The sequence below is a fragment of the Mytilus galloprovincialis genome, chromosome 8, assembly GCF_965363235.1.
Source record: "Mytilus galloprovincialis chromosome 8, xbMytGall1.hap1.1, whole genome shotgun sequence".
Classification (NCBI taxonomy): domain Eukaryota; kingdom Metazoa; phylum Mollusca; class Bivalvia; order Mytilida; family Mytilidae; genus Mytilus; species Mytilus galloprovincialis.
The window spans coordinates 82,379,609-82,397,551 of record NC_134845.1 but is presented as its reverse complement, the minus strand read 5'-3'; the positions used below and the strand labels follow the sequence as shown (position 1 = coordinate 82,397,551).

Sequence of the window (17,943 nt, the reverse complement as noted above, 5' to 3'; positions counted from 1 at the left end):
GTATTTACTTTCAATTCTAAGTTTTCTAATCGATCCATGGTGGTCATTGATTATGATATAGTATACAGACCCTCTCTATTTAATAAACTCTGTGACCACCGTGGATAGTAAACTTGAAAATGATAGCAGATAGAATTCTGAAAATACACTTTATTCGTAGTATATATACAGAAAAACGCAAACCGGAAGTATAATCTGACTTAAAATTTTGTCCAATGACGGGACAATATCCGGATGCCCTTTTTCTCGTTTTTCTCCCAAAATAACTCAATCTGAATAATCATATGAATGGATGACAAATGCGACTATGCACTGTACCTATAGGACACAGAGACGTGTTGATTAATTTATTGTGGAAAGAAGAGAAGCGACACCCAAAATGAGGTCTTCTCGTTTAATAGTATAGATATTTAACATGGCCATAATAGAGGGAGGTTTAGCATGCCATAAAACCAGGTTCAACCCACCATTTGTTTCTTTTCAAAAAATGTCCTGCACCAAGTCAAGAGTATGGTCATTGCTACATTGTATATTATAGTTCGTTTATGTGTGTGTTACATTTTAACGATGTGTTTCTATTGTGTCGTCTGTTTCCTCTTTTATTTGAGTTTGAATTCACATTATTATAAGACGTGTCACGGTACTTTTCTATCCCAAATTCATGTATTTAGTTTTGATGTTATATTTGTTATTCTCATCGGATTTTTTCTAATGCTTAGTTCGTTTCTGTGTGTGTTATATTTAATGTTGTGTCGTCATTCTCTTATATTTAATGCGTTTCCCTTGGTTTTGGTTTGTTACCCGGATTTGGTTTTTTTCTATCGATTTATGAGTTTTGAACATCGGTATACTACTGTTGCCTTTATTTATTTAATCGAAATTCCCAAACGGAATAAGTACTAATACTACATTTGATAAAAAACAATCAACAGTAAAGAAAATTTTATTTTTCGTATGACTTAATGATGTAAATTCGAAATGTTTTGGGATGATAAAAAGTATCATTTACAAAAATTAGTTGATCGAGTTGATCAACATATCGAAAAAGAAAATGGCTATGCAAAATGATAGGGAAATCATTCACATAGCAACATATCAAAACCGAATCATGACTTTCCGGATACCTTTTAAAAATAGAATCCTCGAACTGAATCTTCCGTTCGGCTTCCCAAATATTTGCCTCGGTCAAGAGCGTATACATATACGTAGATGATCAATTTTTCCATCACGTCACGTGATGTACATTGAAGTAGTGAATGTCGCGATATCAGATTGCAAAGAAAACTTCACAAATTAACAAAAACACAATAAAACTGATAAAAAGACAGATAGGCAATCATAATCATGTGTGATTATTGGAAAAATGGAAACATGACTTTTGGTTTGATTTATTCAAATGAATACAGTTTTGTGATTCACACAGATCTTTCTGTCGTTCTTTCTAAGTCCTCTCTAATGTATTTGAAATACTGTGGATTCATTATTATTCGTTGGATACCAATTTTCGTGAATTGATTGTGTATAGGGTCCATTAAATTTACGTTCAACCAAGTACACTTTTTCTATATCTGTTTATGCAAAAATGGCGAAAAACATGAAATTCAAATTCTATGAAAAAAACAATTGGCTTCAATCCACGAAAATTGGTACCCACGAAAATAAATGAATCTACAGTACATACTGATTACAAAGATAAACAAAGAATGTTATCGTGTAACTTTATTCAGCAGAAAATGTCAAAAATTAATACCCAATATTGCCCTGACGTCCTGCTTTATAAAATAAATAAATGCTTCCTATGTTGTATACATTTTTAAATGTGTTGGAACTGATTGTCAACGAATTTTTCGTTAATGGACGGAATTTATAAATAATTTAATTGTCAATTTATCCCTTATTGTGCTTCTTCTTCGCCTTCTTCTTCCTCGAACTCTCCTTCCTCTTCCGCTGTTGCATCTTGGTATTGCTGATATTCGGATACCAAGTCGTTCATGTTGGATTCTGCTTCTGTGAACTCCATCTCGTCCATACCCTCACCAGTGTACCAATGCAAGAAAGCCTTACGACGGAACATGGCTGAAAATGAAATCAGTAAATTATAAATAATGAAAAGTTCTAAAAAATGAAAATTTTTATATTCCTATTCGGGTCTTCTGGTTATCGGGACTGCCTCACAATTAATCTCTGATGTCGGAAAGGTGGAACATATTTGAGCTATTATGGTTTACGTCATTTGTCGTCTGCCATTGCAGTAGCATGGTCATGTAATACAAAATGATTTGAAGAACAGTTTATTCGTCAACTAGTTACTTGGGCTTATCATAGTCCCCCAGCCACTGAGTACACGATAAAATACCAGTTATATATCAGGTTTTTCTGTTAATATCTTCTAAGTTAGTTCTATGAATTCCTTTTTATTTGAATTTATCGTATGTTCATTAAAAGAGATGAGCGATACCTACATGTATATGTCAATAAACAAATTACTTTGGATCTGCATTCGATTTTCAACTAAAGTCAAGAACCTATACAATATGTCGAAGTCTACCCGATTCTAAGTATAAAGTTTTGGATGAACATAATTTGGAATGGCCAAATTCTGCCAGTAAATATTTTCCCCGCCCGAACTGCCTTACTAGTATGCTGACTTACACCTTTTTGAATTAGTTTGTATCTAAAATATGCATTTTCCTATTTGAGCATTTTCCTATTTGAGCAAGTCTTCCGTTTTCACGTGTGCAAATATTTTTTTTTTTTTTTTATTGCGATCAGTATGTTTTCTCCTTCTTTTAATGCAGCCTTTCTTCAAGTAACTAACGATAGTAACATGGTTACCGCAATATTTTCTTAGACTTACCAGTAAACTGTTCTGAGACACGCTTGAATAATTCCTGAATGGCTGTTGTGTTTCCAACAAATGTGGCAGACATCTTAAGACCACGTGGTGGAATATCACAAACTGCTGTCTTGACGTTGTTTGGAATCCATTCAACGAAGTAACTACTGTTCTTGTTTTGTACATTCAACATTTGTTCATCAACCTCTGTGAAAATAAATATTCTATATGTCAGAGAAGTGTCAGAGAAGTGTCAGAGAAGTGTTTATTAGCCTTATAGTTTTTCTAAAGATGGTTTGTCTTATGTATTTCAAAGGTAAACCAATTCAGTTTCGCGTATACTTTATTTCGCGTTTATGTCTTTCTAGTCGACTTTGCAGCGACTGGTCTGGTTTTTGCGATTTTCCAATTTTCTTACATATTTATTTATTATAAACGGTTTTTCATGTATTCGCGACGATTTATATTCATGTTATTGTCTACTTGCGAATGTCGCGAAAATAAATCGCTCGAAAAAAAATAGTTGGTGTACATTATTTTTTCACGAAATACATTTTAGGTGTATCAAATGATAAGCCTGGTATCTTTTGTGGGTTTCTTTTCATAATTTTTCTATGCTTTATTGTTTTCTAAATAACCAGTAAGAAATATGTCATGCATAATCAAGACGTTTGCGATTATAACATCATGATTAAATCTGAAAAGGATACGTATGCATACCACAATACTAAACAAGTAAACACATCTTATTCAATTCGCCGTTTCAGAAGTTTATGCATTCTGTGTAATATTTCCACAAAGCGTACACAAAAACATTGTGATTGGTTTAAAACGTTCTAAACAATGGAAATTAAACCAATGACATGAAGTAATTTTCATTTCGGTGTATAAACAATGACATTAATCATAGTTCTTTTGATTCAATTACCTTTCATTGACATCCTTCCTCTGAAGAGGGCACTGACTGTGAGGTATCTGCCGTGACGTGGATCGCATGCTGCCATCATGTTCTTGGCATCAAAGATCTGTTGGGTAAGTTCCGGTACTGTTAGTGCACGGTACTGTTGGCTACCACGAGATGTTAAAGGTGCAAATCCGGGCATGAAGAAGTGAAGACGAGGGAAGGGTACCATATTGACGGCTATTTTCCTGAGATCGGCATTAAGTTGACCTGAAATAGGGAAAGATTTAAATTCAAAGGTTTATTTTTCAGTAAACAATGTAAAAGTTTAAAGTAGTTATGTTTCTGTTTACCAAAATTTGGAACTAAGTTTAGAAGGTAAATGATCATCGTGACTGATTTGAAAAATTTGATGCTATTTATACAACACTGTTTCGTTTTTCGTGAAATTATTTTTAAGTTCTGAAATAATATGTGTTAATTACAGATGATTTCATGAATTTGTTGTTTAATAATAACAAAACTAATCATAAAGCAATGTACCTGGGAATCTAAGACAAGTTGTTACACCAGACATGGTTGCGGAGATGAGATGGTTAAGATCACCATATGTTGGTGTTGTAAGTTTCAATGTACGGAAGCAGATGTCATACAGAGCCTCGTTATCGATACAGTATGTTTCGTCTGTGTTTTCAACCAACTGATGTACGGAGAGGGTTGCATTGTAAGGTTCTACGACAGTGTCTGATACTTTGGGTGATGGTACAACGGAGAAAGTGTTCATTATTCTGTCTGGGTATTCCTCACGGATTTTGCTAATCAATAGTGTTCCCATTCCAGCGCCAGTGCCGCCACCTAGTGAGTGAGTAAGTTGGAATCCCTGAACACAGTCACAGCTTTCTGCCTCTTTACGTACAACATCTAGAGCAGAGTCAATAAGTTCAGCGCCTTCTGTGTAATGTCCTTTTGCCCAATTGTTACCTGCACCGCTCTGTCCTGTAAAAGAAATTATACTGTTAAAAACTGTTATTTTTAATTAGAACCCAGAGAAATCTTTTTGTCATAAAATTTTGTCAAACATTCTATCCACACTGATCTGTGTCCACACTTGTTAAAATTAGAAAATACTTATTCTAATTGAAATCATGTTTTTGTTGGGATTTGAACAAAATCAAACATATTAATCCCTTATAAAGGTTTTCAGTTATTTAACTATGTTTGAATAAATGCCATTGAAATGAAAAGATGAAATACCAAAATTTCTAATTTTCAAAATTTCAACAGTGTAATTTAAGGGTTATATATCTTACCGAACACAAAATTGTCTGGTCTGAAGATTTGTCCAAAAGGTCCTGATCTGACGGAGTCCATAGTTCCTGGTTCCAAATCAATAAGAATACTTCTGGGTACATATTTGCCTCCTGTAAAAGAAAACAAATATACATGTACCAAATGCGACATACCGACCGGCTAAGTTTTCAACGTATGTGATTCTTTTGCTTGATTCCTGATTTGAATAGAGGTTAAATTGTGTGTAGACAGGAGTAAGTTAAATTAAAAAAAACGTTTCATAGCACTGTCTCGAACTTTTAAAAAGAGAAAACACTATGATCGGAGCTGCTATAAATACGTTCTATAGGCCAACATGGTTTCTTTTATAGGGCAAGGATTTAAGATTAAACATATCTTCAATTAAATGTCAATGTTACATTATTATGATTATCATTGATGTTGTTGTATGTTGACATTGTTTTTGTTGTATGTTGACATTGTTGTTGTTTTTGTTTTTGTTGATGTATTTGTTTGAAACAGTTGAATTATCGCCCTTTTATTTCAAAATTTTATCTACTTTTTTTTCATTTTGAAATACATGTAAAATACGCAAATAATGCTAAAAGACGAAATTGTAAATGCTTAAACACAAACTGGATGTTAAAAAAGAATCTACAAATAAAACTGACCTGTAGCCTCGTTATAATATACATTGATTCTTTCTAACTGTAAATCTGAGTCACCATGATATGTTCCTGTGGGGTCTATTCCATGTTCGTCTGATATTACTTCCCAAAACTAAAGAAAAATGAAAAAAGAAAAAAATTAAAGTCGGAAACATTTAAACATGTTTGTCCTGTAATAAAATTGAAAATGGTGAATGTGCCAAAGAGATAATAACTCGATTAAAGATATAAAAAAAAAACAGACGAAGCCACCAGTGGGTCTTTAACACAGCGAGATTATGCCGCACCCGGAGATTGGCTTCAGCTGGCCCCCAAACTAAAATGTGTACCAGTTCAGTAAAAATGTATTCATGATTAAATGAATTTGAAAGGTGTTTCTATGATTTTTCTTCTTGCATGTCATGATATATAAAAAGAAAATAAAGTATTTTAAAATCTCAAGGAATTAGAGTTTCATTTTGGACTTTATATTTCAAAATTTCTTCATTCATTACTAATTTTGTTTTAAATAAAAGTCTTAAAGGTTTTGAAACGTGTATTAAGAGTATATGTAATGCTTTGAAACAAAAGAGTAGAATATTTGATATGCTTTTCGCTTCGGTTATAAATCTATGGATTGTGCTTCATGTACAAAGTCGGGTATGAGACAATTGTTTTCCGTTCCGTTCATTTGATATGTTTGAGATTTTAATTTCGTCATTTGATAAAAGACTTTCCATTGGAGTCTGTATTTTTGCTATTTTCCATTTTCCTTCGTGCTTCTGCCTAAAAGGTGCACATCACCGTTTTACATTATGTCCACAGATGACAGCATAATATTTGTATAGATATGTATTCTTTTTCAATTATATTAAAATTTAATGCTAATTGGCTCCTAATCTTAATGGTCGTCAATTTGATGACGAATATCCTATAATATTGATATGTGCATTTATTTTAAATGAATTGAAATTTGATATCATGTACAATCTTTGCCCTTACATGTCCTGCCATTGTATCTTTTTAATGTTTTTGGTACAATATAAAATAGTTTGTCGTATCAAGTGTCCAAGTATATGTCATGGAATATTTTAAATTGTCAGGTTTATTTTAATTTGTCATCGAGTGAAGGAAATAAATGTTAAATTAATTGAGGGGATTTTTTTCATGAATTGATATTTTTGCTGATCTCAGTATAACTTTACAATTATATAATATTTTGGATTACTATCATATTTAGTACTAAAATTTTATCTAGATTTTTTTCAAATATGCATCAGTAAATCAATGTAAAAGTAAACTAATCTTTTAAAACACATGAAACAATGAATGTTTTATTTTGAAGTGTTCATTTCAAACTTTGTCAAATGAAACTTTCGATCAAAGCTTGATGTTCGTTTATGAATAAGTTATCACCAAGAGATAAAGGGTACGAAATTTTATTGTCCAATTGATTTATTGATTTTTGGTTGTTGAACGTCAGTGGAAAATATTTCATTAATGTTCATGAAGATATTCTTGTACACATTTTGTGTCTGATGCATGAAAATATTATTCTTATATAAAATAAATGAGACGACAACAGAAGGACTCATCATAGCTAAAAATCGTTAAGTGTTCAAAAGGCAGTCTTAAGCAACTCCGAACTCTCAGGTAACGAGAGTATTAATTTAAATACAATAAAAGAATTAAATTCAACCAAAAAATTAAAAATATCTGCCATAACATCATAAGCAGATGCATTAATCGCAACCTTATTTCGCCTCTCTCTAAATGTTTTTTTAAGAAAACAAATTTTTGGAGAAAAGCAATAACAGACAGGCATGCAGAAGAGAAATTGATGAGCAATATAATTTTCAACGAAACTTGATTGACGCGTTGTTTTATTAAATATTACAATAATGTATTGTATTTCGTAGAGATACTCTTAAAATTCATCATTATATGTTCAAATCGCTTAAGAAACTTTCAGTCGGTATTTGAGCGAACCGGCATTGTTTACGGAGATTAAAGTTTATTATACTCGTATATCCGTTGCTATGTATATTTCTATTTCTCACGTTGATTTAAACCTTAAATCTTTTCAATCACCCAATACCTTACTATCTGTATATTTGTACTTAATAAAAATGCACCCCAAGCATACAAACTGATCTGTTATCTTATTATAAGCAAACAATAAAGAATTAAAGAGCGTCTTTGACGGTCTATCACTATATATCAGTTGTCGTTGTTTGCTGACCCCTTATCACGTGATCTGACACGCCATTGTTTGCTTTGTTTACCTATATGCATCATCCATCTACCGCTTAAATTCAGAGACAGGTAAAAACATGCAATTCCTGACGCAGCCGATAGATGATTCCAAAAATAGACAATCTAATGCAACATGCATGGTGCGCGTGTCGCTAGACGAACTAAAAGTTGGATGCTCGTCCTTTACTGAGTACACGTAACTGAGTAGTGCGTTCTGATTTCTGATGTGTTTATCACCTTGCACTTTCAAACCACTTTGTGATTCTTGTGTACTTTTCTGTTGTATAGAACAAGTGTTTTGCTTCTTTACTTTTATTTTGGTACCCAAACGCCGCGAATCAGAAGGAAAGAAAAAAAAACAATTTTATTTTTTAAATCAAATTAAAAACTGACGTCATCAATCTCAGTCATCAATAGCAATTTTATTTCAATTTTCTTCCCTTTTAACAAAATTGAAAGAAGTAATTAATTATCTTATTTAAACATTTAGATACGTTTAAAGTAACCAAATAAGTTCTCACACCTAGTAATCATTAAATACACCTTCAAATCATATGTATTATCATTAAGCTTTGGTTCTATTAAACAGAAAGTGGCGAATATCAGATTGTGACAGATCCGTAATCTCTGGTCTTTATGTTATTCATACCCACCTGGACAGAAAATGGCCGGCCTTTTGAACTGTCAAATTAAGGATTTATGTCTGTTAATGGGTATTATAGATTAATGACATTTTTTAAAGAAAATATGCAACAAATATTAAACTGATAACCGCCCTTTGAAAGGAAAGATTGCAATCTATGGACTAGATAATATTTTACCAATGTTTGTTAACGCGAATATTTAAGCTGAAACAATAAAGAAACATTTAAGACTTTCTACGTTACATTTTAATCAATACTAATTTTTGAATTTTCTATCTTTCTTCTGTAGAAGACAAAACTCCCTCTAGGGCAAACGCTATCGGAAATGAATATCACTACTGGATAAGGTATATTTATTACTTTTCTTGATTTAATACAGATATGTGTTTCTTCAAACTATACCAAAAGCGTTCTGACGAATGTTATTCCAGAAGAGCGCTTAGCATTGGATTCGTGCGTGAAGGAATGTTCAGAATATTTTATGTTACAGAAGAAAGATTTAAATACTGGGTATTAGCAAATGCAAATGACATCAACCCATGCGTATAGTAGATACATGATACAAAAAAAACATATCGCCTTCTTAAAACGAAATTCGACCCTCCATTTCCAATTCTTAGTATATCTTAAAATCAAAAAGCTAGATGATTTCTTGGATTCAAAATCAATTTCAATTGCTAAGTATTTCGTCACCTTATTATTGTTTTTTTTATTTCAGAATATATATACAGGTTTTCTCTAAAGCTGTCTTTATTCCATTATTTTAAAATGTATGAATTGTTCTTTGCGCAAATCGTTGAAACAGAACTAATAAAGCGAGTAGGTTTACCCACAAACTTGGTATTTAAAATCCCATTCAAACGGTTACAAATCTCTATTCAAATGATTCGTTACTGTATCTAGATGTCCGATGATAACGGTATAGTTTTGTACAATTGTTGCTACGAGGTTGGAATGAACCCGTATCAGACCAAAATATCAACACCTAGTTTTTGTTTGTGTCAATGATGAAGAAAAAAAGATTTATTGGTTTTATTGTGTAGATAATGTACAAAAAATAACATGTCATGAATTAACAAAATATGGCACACAAAATAAAACGGACAAAGTTGCTTATATTTGAACTTTGAACTTTGGTGGCTAGTTGTCTCATTCGCAATCGCTATTTTGTTTAAAAAGAAAACGCGTGTTATTAACGGAAGAACGCAGGCTTTCAAATTGTTTTAAGTATTCCAGATATTAAAGGTAAATTAAGAAATCCAAGTCAGACGCACGAAATTCACAGTAAAATTGAGAATGGAAATGGGGAATGTGTCAAATAAACAACAACCCGACCAAAGAGTAGATTATTTCAAGGACGTATGGTCCTCCTATAAGTTATCTTAATTCTCCGTTGTATACATTACGTTGTTTAAAAAAAACCAAGTAGGTCTTGTTCTTCCGTTCTTATAAAAGTCAGCAGTAACTGATTATTCTTTGTAAATCTATAGGGGAAATATGAATAAAAGATTTAGAACGCACGAAACAAGGATGTATACATTCAATTTATATATCTAAATGCTCATTGAAATACATTGCGTTGTTTTAACTATAAGTAGGTCTTGTTATTCCGTTCTAATAAAAGTCAGCAGTAAATTATTTACTGTAAATCTATTGGCGAAAAATAAACAAAGAGTATCAATGTATATCGTTCATTCTTTCACCCATGAAACTACTATTTTATTTACTTGACGCATACTGTACCAATAAGATAAGGATTTTTGTTTAAATTGGTTTTGAATTTAATCTCGATTATTAAACATTGGCTTTCCTTTTTAATTCATCTCAGATAATATTGTGAAAGCTTAAAATCTTCTGTTGTATTAGTTCGTTTTATTATTGTTTCAAACGTGCTTGTCGGAAGCTTCAGTTATCAAATATATAGACCTCTAACCCTATCAGGATTTTATAAGATCTTTGAGAATTCTAATCTGTCATTCTTGTTTGATTACAACTTATTTACGTCTAGATAGAACTCATTCGGACCTGATGATCGAGTTCGGAACAGCTATAGACAAGTCATCCTTTTACGCAGATTTGATCATTTAACAAGAGCCACGGTATGCCTTGATTTAAGTTTTTGATGTTTTGTTGAAATACATTGCATGTAACAAAAACATAATAAAAAATCATTTAGAACTTGAAACAACACCCATTCAAGCTCGAACTATTAAGCGTTAACGTAAAACAAAGAATTTTTTTCGTTCAGTTGGTATTCTTATTTAAATGTGTTCCTACTGTTACAAATATCAGGACACAAATGCATTTGCTGAAGGATGAACATGTATATAGCAATTTTAATTCAGGGAGGTTCTTAAATTGAAATGCAAGACTTGATAAAATTACAAAACTCAATCTCCTGAAGCAAGGATTATACTTTTCATTGGTTTTGTCTATTTTCCCGTTTTAGTTGAAGTTCTTCATATCTTTATACATTTCTAGTCCTCCAAACTCCTGGATGTAGTTCCTGGTCTCATGATTAACCAAGGACAGAGTACATGGCGTTTAAATAAACTATTGACAAAAACTCTTTCGTAAAAACGAACGACTATAAACAAAATCTACTTTTGTTGAAAATAAATTTCTTAATTAATTTTCAATGATATATTTAAACCATTTGAAACTTATTCTATCTCTATAAGCGATAAGTCGCAACACAAAATGATGCACTCTGATATTCTATTAAAATGTGAATTTTCAATGGTGTAAATATACTGCTTGTAAACGTTCAACTCGAATTCACTACAAATCATTCATAATACATGTCTATTTAACTTCTCTTCGTTAAAGATTTAAAAGGGAATGAAACTTGATATACTATGGAACAATGCAGTTTACAATAGCATTTAAATAGATGCATTCCGCTGGGTACAGGGGTAAGGAAAGAGAATACAAATCTATCATTCATCGTTACCAAGGGAAGATATATTGATTATAGATTACAAAAGTACTTTTGTTTACTTAATTATCTGTTTTATTGCACAACTGTTTATTTTTCGTTTGATCAAAAAGAAAAGGACGAAATTAAAAAAAAAAAAAAAAAAAAAAGATAAATTGCATCACTGCTTCAAGTTATGCATATAAAACTGACAAATCAATATAAGAAACTGTTTCATTTAGATGTAACTTCCTAGAGTTTTAAGTTTTTATTTATTTGTCTGTTTGCCTTTTTGTCTTTTTGTCTTTTGTCTAATTTATAAGTTATCTAATTTATTATACCGAAAAATGATTTCTTAATGTTAAAACTTTGCATATTTAATCAGTTACTAGTAACTGTTTAACGTAGAAGATGCTTTATCGGGCAGAAATATAGATTTCAATAATTGTATTTGTGATTGAAATTGATGAATATACTAATATTCAATCAAAATACTAATGTTAAGATCGCATTACGTATTTTTCAAAATGGTATTTTTATCTAAGGATTTCAAACTACTATATTAGCATTCTTTAGAAAAGACAGACCGCAATAATGTTAACAGAAACCAAACTTACTTGACAAGGAAAAATAAATTTACTTCTAATTTAATAAACTTATTAGATGTACTGTACCTTAGCACCAATTTGGTTACCACACTGACCAGCTTGCATATGAACAATTTCCCTCATTTTGTCTGTAATTTATTTGTGGTTACGGAAAATATCCTTCAATATAGGCTCTTAGCCCTTCGTTTCAGTTCTATGTGTATCTTACAAACTAAAAATTTAATTTATCAATTTATATTAAAATCAGGGTTGCTTTACTGTTATTCCTCCGCGAATTAGTCCTGCCTTAAAACAATATTTGTATTGTTACTCGGACCACGTGTCTTTGTTGAATTTGTTATCATTAAATAAAATTTAAATGATTCCTGTATAAAAGATATAACGGGTGTTTTGTTTGACAAAGACAAATGATGGACGAAAGATTTGACAAGAATAATCAAGTTGCAAACAATACACCCTGTCAACACATCGTCAAATTTACCCGGTAACGAACAATTCACTTCTCAACATGACAAACGGTTTCTGTGTGTATTCCGTTGTCACATAAAACCGTTATATACTTTAGTTTATATGTAAGAAATTTGAAACTTGAATTCTTTCTTAAATATTGATATAGTGTTGTTTACTTATGAAAACGCTACTCTTTTTGTATCTATTATAAAAGTGCAAAAGGTCTGATGTCGGATAGATACAAAAAAAATATTATATATAAATGTGAAAAGTAAAATTTTGCACTTAATATCAATAAAACTCATCATAGAAACCAGGATTAAAATTGGTACACCAGGCTCATCAGTTACGCTCGATCCAAAAATGTAAACTGGCCAATATAGTTGATGTTAAAGAGCATTTGGTACCTAAAAATCATTTTATGACTAAAATAGCCTTTGACTATCCTGAGACTTCTACTATAACAGTCTCAAATAGTACTGACAGTTTTATAGGATCATTTTTTCTTTGTATTATTAAAGAAGACCATGCAACATTGTGCATTGTTTGTTAAGAGTTTGATGACTTGGTCTGATATAATGCAACCTATTATTTTTTTTTAAAACATTCCAAAAATCTATTGAAAGCAATTTTTCTAAAGCGATGTGTGTGTATATACATTTAATGATAGTATTTATATCCTTGCAATGTATCAAGCTCTAAATTACCATTTGTGTGTGGAAGTTATGAATAAATTTAACCAAGACTACCAAAGCCTATCAGTTTTAGATCGAATTTAAACTTCATGCCACGCATTACATTTTTCAAACAAATAATCAAAGACAACCACTGCGTGGTAGGATTCCCGCCTTTGTACTTTGACCTTTGGCGATGTTAAACCTCAACTCTCCCCTATTTGATCGCAACTCAGTGGCTGATCCAAGGAAGATTCCGGAGGTGCGTTTGAACATCCCCTTTTTTAACGATCAATGTTTTAAAATGGGGACATATATGGTTGGACGGAAGTTCATGAAACCCCCAACTTGTATGTTTTTGTTGTGTCTGTTTCTTTTTTGTTCTTATTTTACCCAAGAAAGACTAACCAGTTGACGGGATAACACATTGTACGAAGCGATAGGGTAGTACACGAGGCGTCTTCAAGATAAACGACAAATGCATAGTGGCGGAAAAGATGTCTTTTTTTTGGTGTATGCTTCTACCCTTTAACATTTTGCTTTCCGACGACGACCGACGACGAGAAACTAGTTTTTTAAGTTCTTGTTTAACTGTAGGAATACGATGTTTAGAATTATATGACTACAAATGTTTTGTAAATATTGCAATGTACATTTGCCCATTTCAATACATGCAGGGGTGGCTTTATAAATATTTTGTTTCCTTACACACAAATTTGGCAATCAGTTCGTCAAAAAATTGATGTTTTCTTCAAACTTGACCAAACATGTGAACTTTATAAATCAGAGTATAGAATGTTGCCATCTAAAACTGGTTATCAAATCATCAAAATGACTGGTACCTATTCAAACGTTGGGGGTAGTTGCTATGGTGATCTATCTACAATAAAATGTTTGAAACAAATAAATTGTATACAGTAACGATTTGACAAAGTCTATCTTTATTCGCCATCCTACAGTCCTTGCATTAAAACAAATGGTTGGAATTTAACACTTTATCGCGATGCATCTCCATTTATCCTTTAATAAAAGAATCATGGCACTGTGTATTAAACCCTACTCATCGATGCTTCACACCTTTTGTGTTCTATGTATACACTTTATGTGCCCTTTTGTATTCTATGTATACACTTTATGTGCGTACTAATTATCTTTATATAAAGTTTAACTAGCACCTTTAAGTAAATTCTTATCTAGTTTTGTAAATAAATTATCAAATTGTCCAGCTAACATGTAAATACAAATAAAAATTGTTTGCTGTTAACATAACTAATAAACAAACACACTGACACGATTCTAAAGCTGTTGATGGCACTTAAGATGAAAATCAAACTTCATGAAGATATATGATTAAAATTAAAATTGTCAAAATAAAAATTTCTGCTTCGTTAGCCAATTGTGACTGACGCATTTAGATCGGTACTGATCGACTTAATGGTAGAAGTTATGATTAAACTGTTGTAACTTTTTCGATGAACTACCTTTTCTATTTTAACTATAATATAGAACTCACTCTGTGTTTTTGTTAGATGTATTTCTATTTGTATCCATTTTATGACGGTCAAACCTTTTCGACTAATTTTTATAATTCGTTCTTATGTTGTACTGTTACACCACTGTTTAAGGTTAGGGGGAAGGTTGTGGTCCCGCTGACATGTTTAACCCCGCCACATTCTGTATGTATGTGCCTGTTCCAAGTGAGGAGCCCGTAATTCAGTGGTTTTCTTTTGCTGATGCGTTACAAATTTGTTTTTCGTTCATTTTTAACCAGATTTTTGTGACAAAAATGTCGGTTATTGATTTGGGGATGTACGGCGGGCGGGCGGGCGGGAATCAAATGTTGTCCGTGCATTTACTCATGAACCGTTCAACCAAAGCTTTTAAAATTTTAATATGTTGTTACTGACAACTAAATAAAGATCAAGTTCAATAATGGCGATTTTTACTCTTACCGTTCAGGAGTTATGGTTCTTGAAAGATTGAAAAATGGAGTTTCCAGTCGTGTCAGTGCATTTACGCATGAACTGTTCTACCAAAGCTTCCCAAATTTTAATATGTTGTTACTGATGACAAAATGGAGGTCAAATTCAATAATGACGATTTTGACTTTTACCGTTCAGGAGTTATGGTTCTTGAAAGATTGAAAAATGGAGTTTCCAGTCGTGTCCGTGCATTTACGCATGAACTGTTCTACCAAAGCTTCCCAAATTTTGATATGTTGTTACTGATGACAAAATAGAGGTCAAGTTCAATAATGATGATTTTGACTTTTACCGTTCAGGAGTTATGGTTCTTGAAAGATTGAAAAATGGTGTTTCCAGTCGTGTCCGTGCATTTTCTTATGAACCATTCAACCAAAGCTTTTGAAATTTTTATATGTTGTTATTGATGACAAAATAGAGGTCAAGTTCAATAATGACGATTTTGACTTTTACCGTTCAGGAGTTATGGTTCTTGAAAGATTGTAAAATGGCGTTTCCATTCACATTGTTGCATTTTCTCATGAACCATTCAATCTAAGCTTTTCAAATTTTAATATGTTGATACTGATGACAAAATGGAGGTCATATTTGATATTGACGATTTTCACTTTCACCATTCATCAGTAATGGTTCTTGCGATATTGCCAGGACACAAATAAATATTAATAAATCCGGTTTGCTGTCGTTGTGACAGCCTCTTGTTTGTACATACATTAGGCCGTTATAGTTTTCTCGTTTGAATTGTTTTACATTAGTCATTTTGGGGCATTCTATAGCTGACTATACAGTATGGCATTTGCTCATTGTTGAAGGCCGTATGGTACCTATAGTTGTTGATTTCTCTGTTATTTGGTCTGTTGTGGGGAGTTGTCTCATTGGCAATCATACCACAACTTCTTTTTTTTTCAATAATACAGAGTAACTCAGAAGTATTGTTTTACAAGTCGACCTAAAAATGACAGAAAAAGCTAAAATTATAAACGTAACAATATAATTCAAAGAGTCACCCGAGATCATCCTATTTTCAGAAGCTTAAATGTTATTTATAAATCACTCCCTGTATATATTTTCTTCTTTTTTTTTTTTTTTTTTTTATATAAGCTTTGTATTTTTAAAAGGTTTGTACAAACACTGGGTCGATATTACTGCTGGTGCATGACGGTTTGAGGATATCAGACACGCACTCCTTTCCCCTTTTGCATACATGACCGCCGCCAGATTTAGGAAGTTTTTGTTTTAACTGCATGTTTAATTCTACAGTCAAAACGCGCGTCCAACGTACTAAATTATTGGCATTATTAACCTACAGAGTATTATTCGCTCAACACGGCCCTTGTTTCAACATTGATTTTGAAGATTCCACCTTAAAATACTAACTTTTACGGTAACTCTGGAAATTTTTATGATACATGACATAAAGAGTACTCTCGTGTATAATAGAATAGAAAAGAGTCAGAATAATAAAAATAACCTGAAGCTAAACTAAAATAAAACGATGGGATACTCTCCTGCTTTGCATCTTTGTACAGAAAACAGAGGCGGATTTAGGGGGGAGGGGCCCGGGCCCCCCTTTTTCAGAAAAAAATTGGTTTGTTATATAGGGAATCACTGAAACGTGACGGAATCCCCCTCCCACAGGCTGTCAGTGGGCCCCCTCTTATGAAAATTTCTAGACCCGCCACTGGAAAAAAAATTGGAAAACTGACCATACAAATGAATATTAAAGTGACTACTTCAGCGTCAAGTTAAATGCATCGAGTTCTATCTCAAAATATTTTTTTAACATTTCAAAATATAATATATTTTGTTAGATCACACAGAGTGAAACATGCAAGTCAATTGAAGAGAAGTAGAAATACATGTATGCGATTAGAGATCCATTACTGAAATTGATATGGCGTGTCGATAAACTTTTTATTTGATGAAATAAGCATCTAAATAACTTTGATCAAAAAGGTGAAGTGTCAAGTCACACATCCCCAACCACGCAAACATATCAGATTTAACTCTTAAATTCTTTGTAAATGTAATCTTGATAATAAATGAAGTGTTAAGTAATTATATACTGATAACACCATCTTAAAGCCCAAATATTTTCCCGTTATAGTTCGCTGTTGAAGACTTCGCATTGGATACTTATTTATTTCTCTATTGTTGATTTTTAATTTATTTATTTTCACGGTTGTAGAAAATTTGGTATGAATGTCATCATAGACACATGCATACACTTCGAGAGTTGGAAAAATTATTTTCCTAACACCACTTTTAGTGCACCAGATGCACATCTCGACAAGTATCTTCAGTGATGTTCGTGGCCATTATATTGAATATCTAAATGCTAACACAAATGGTGAAGATAAGATTTAAACCAAAAATGACCTAACGTGTAGACAAATCCGGACAAGGAATTAGAGCTTTGCATGAGGGAGATATATTTTAAGCCAAATATGAAATGTGTGATGATATGGTATAGTTCAACAACTTGCCATAATGTTTTACCCAATTTGTTCACTAAATGCATATATGGCAAGTTAAAAAAAAACTAGGAAAAAGTTCAGAACACTAGCGTTTAACATATCAACCAAGTAAAAGACAACCACATGAAATCCAAATAACTGCTTAGATGGGCGCGTCGACAGAGTAAGTGGTTTCTCTTGCTATGTATGCATGCTATGCTTCTCTGGAGTATTTCAGCTAATTTTACATACAAGCTATCTGTTAAGTAAGTATTTGACACA

At 32.2% G+C, this 17,943-nt stretch overlaps 1 protein-coding gene across 1 annotated transcript; it reads right to left on the bottom strand.

Annotated features, from left to right (window-relative positions):
• Positions 1 to 1,704: 1,704 nt before the first annotated feature.
• On the bottom strand, positions 1,705 to 12,324 carry LOC143042681 (tubulin beta chain-like). The gene is made up of 7 exons (XM_076215109.1): positions 12,166 to 12,324; positions 5,699 to 5,807; positions 5,048 to 5,158; positions 4,281 to 4,733; positions 3,765 to 4,007; positions 2,858 to 3,043; positions 1,705 to 2,076 (listed from the first exon to the last, which is right to left on the bottom strand). The coding sequence occupies exons 1-7, from the start codon at positions 12,220 to 12,222 to the stop codon at positions 1,895 to 1,897; spliced, it is 1,341 nt and encodes a 446-aa protein (XP_076071224.1). The 5' UTR covers positions 12,223 to 12,324; the 3' UTR covers positions 1,705 to 1,894.
• Positions 12,325 to 17,943: the final 5,619 nt, after the last annotated feature.

Excerpts from the sequence above, each read along its gene's own strand:
- LOC143042681 (XM_076215109.1), bottom strand. The coding sequence starts at position 12,222 with ATGAGGGAAATTGTTCATATGCAAGCTGGTCAGTGTGGTAACCAAATT. Across the intron at positions 4,734-5,047 it reads ACCAGACAATTTTGTGTTCG|GACAGAGCGGTGCAGGTAAC; the intron begins GTAAGATATATA and ends TTTCTTTTACAG. Across the intron at positions 3,044-3,764 it reads AGGAAGGATGTCAATGAAAG|AGGTTGATGAACAAATGTTG; the intron begins GTAATTGAATCA and ends TTATTTTCACAG.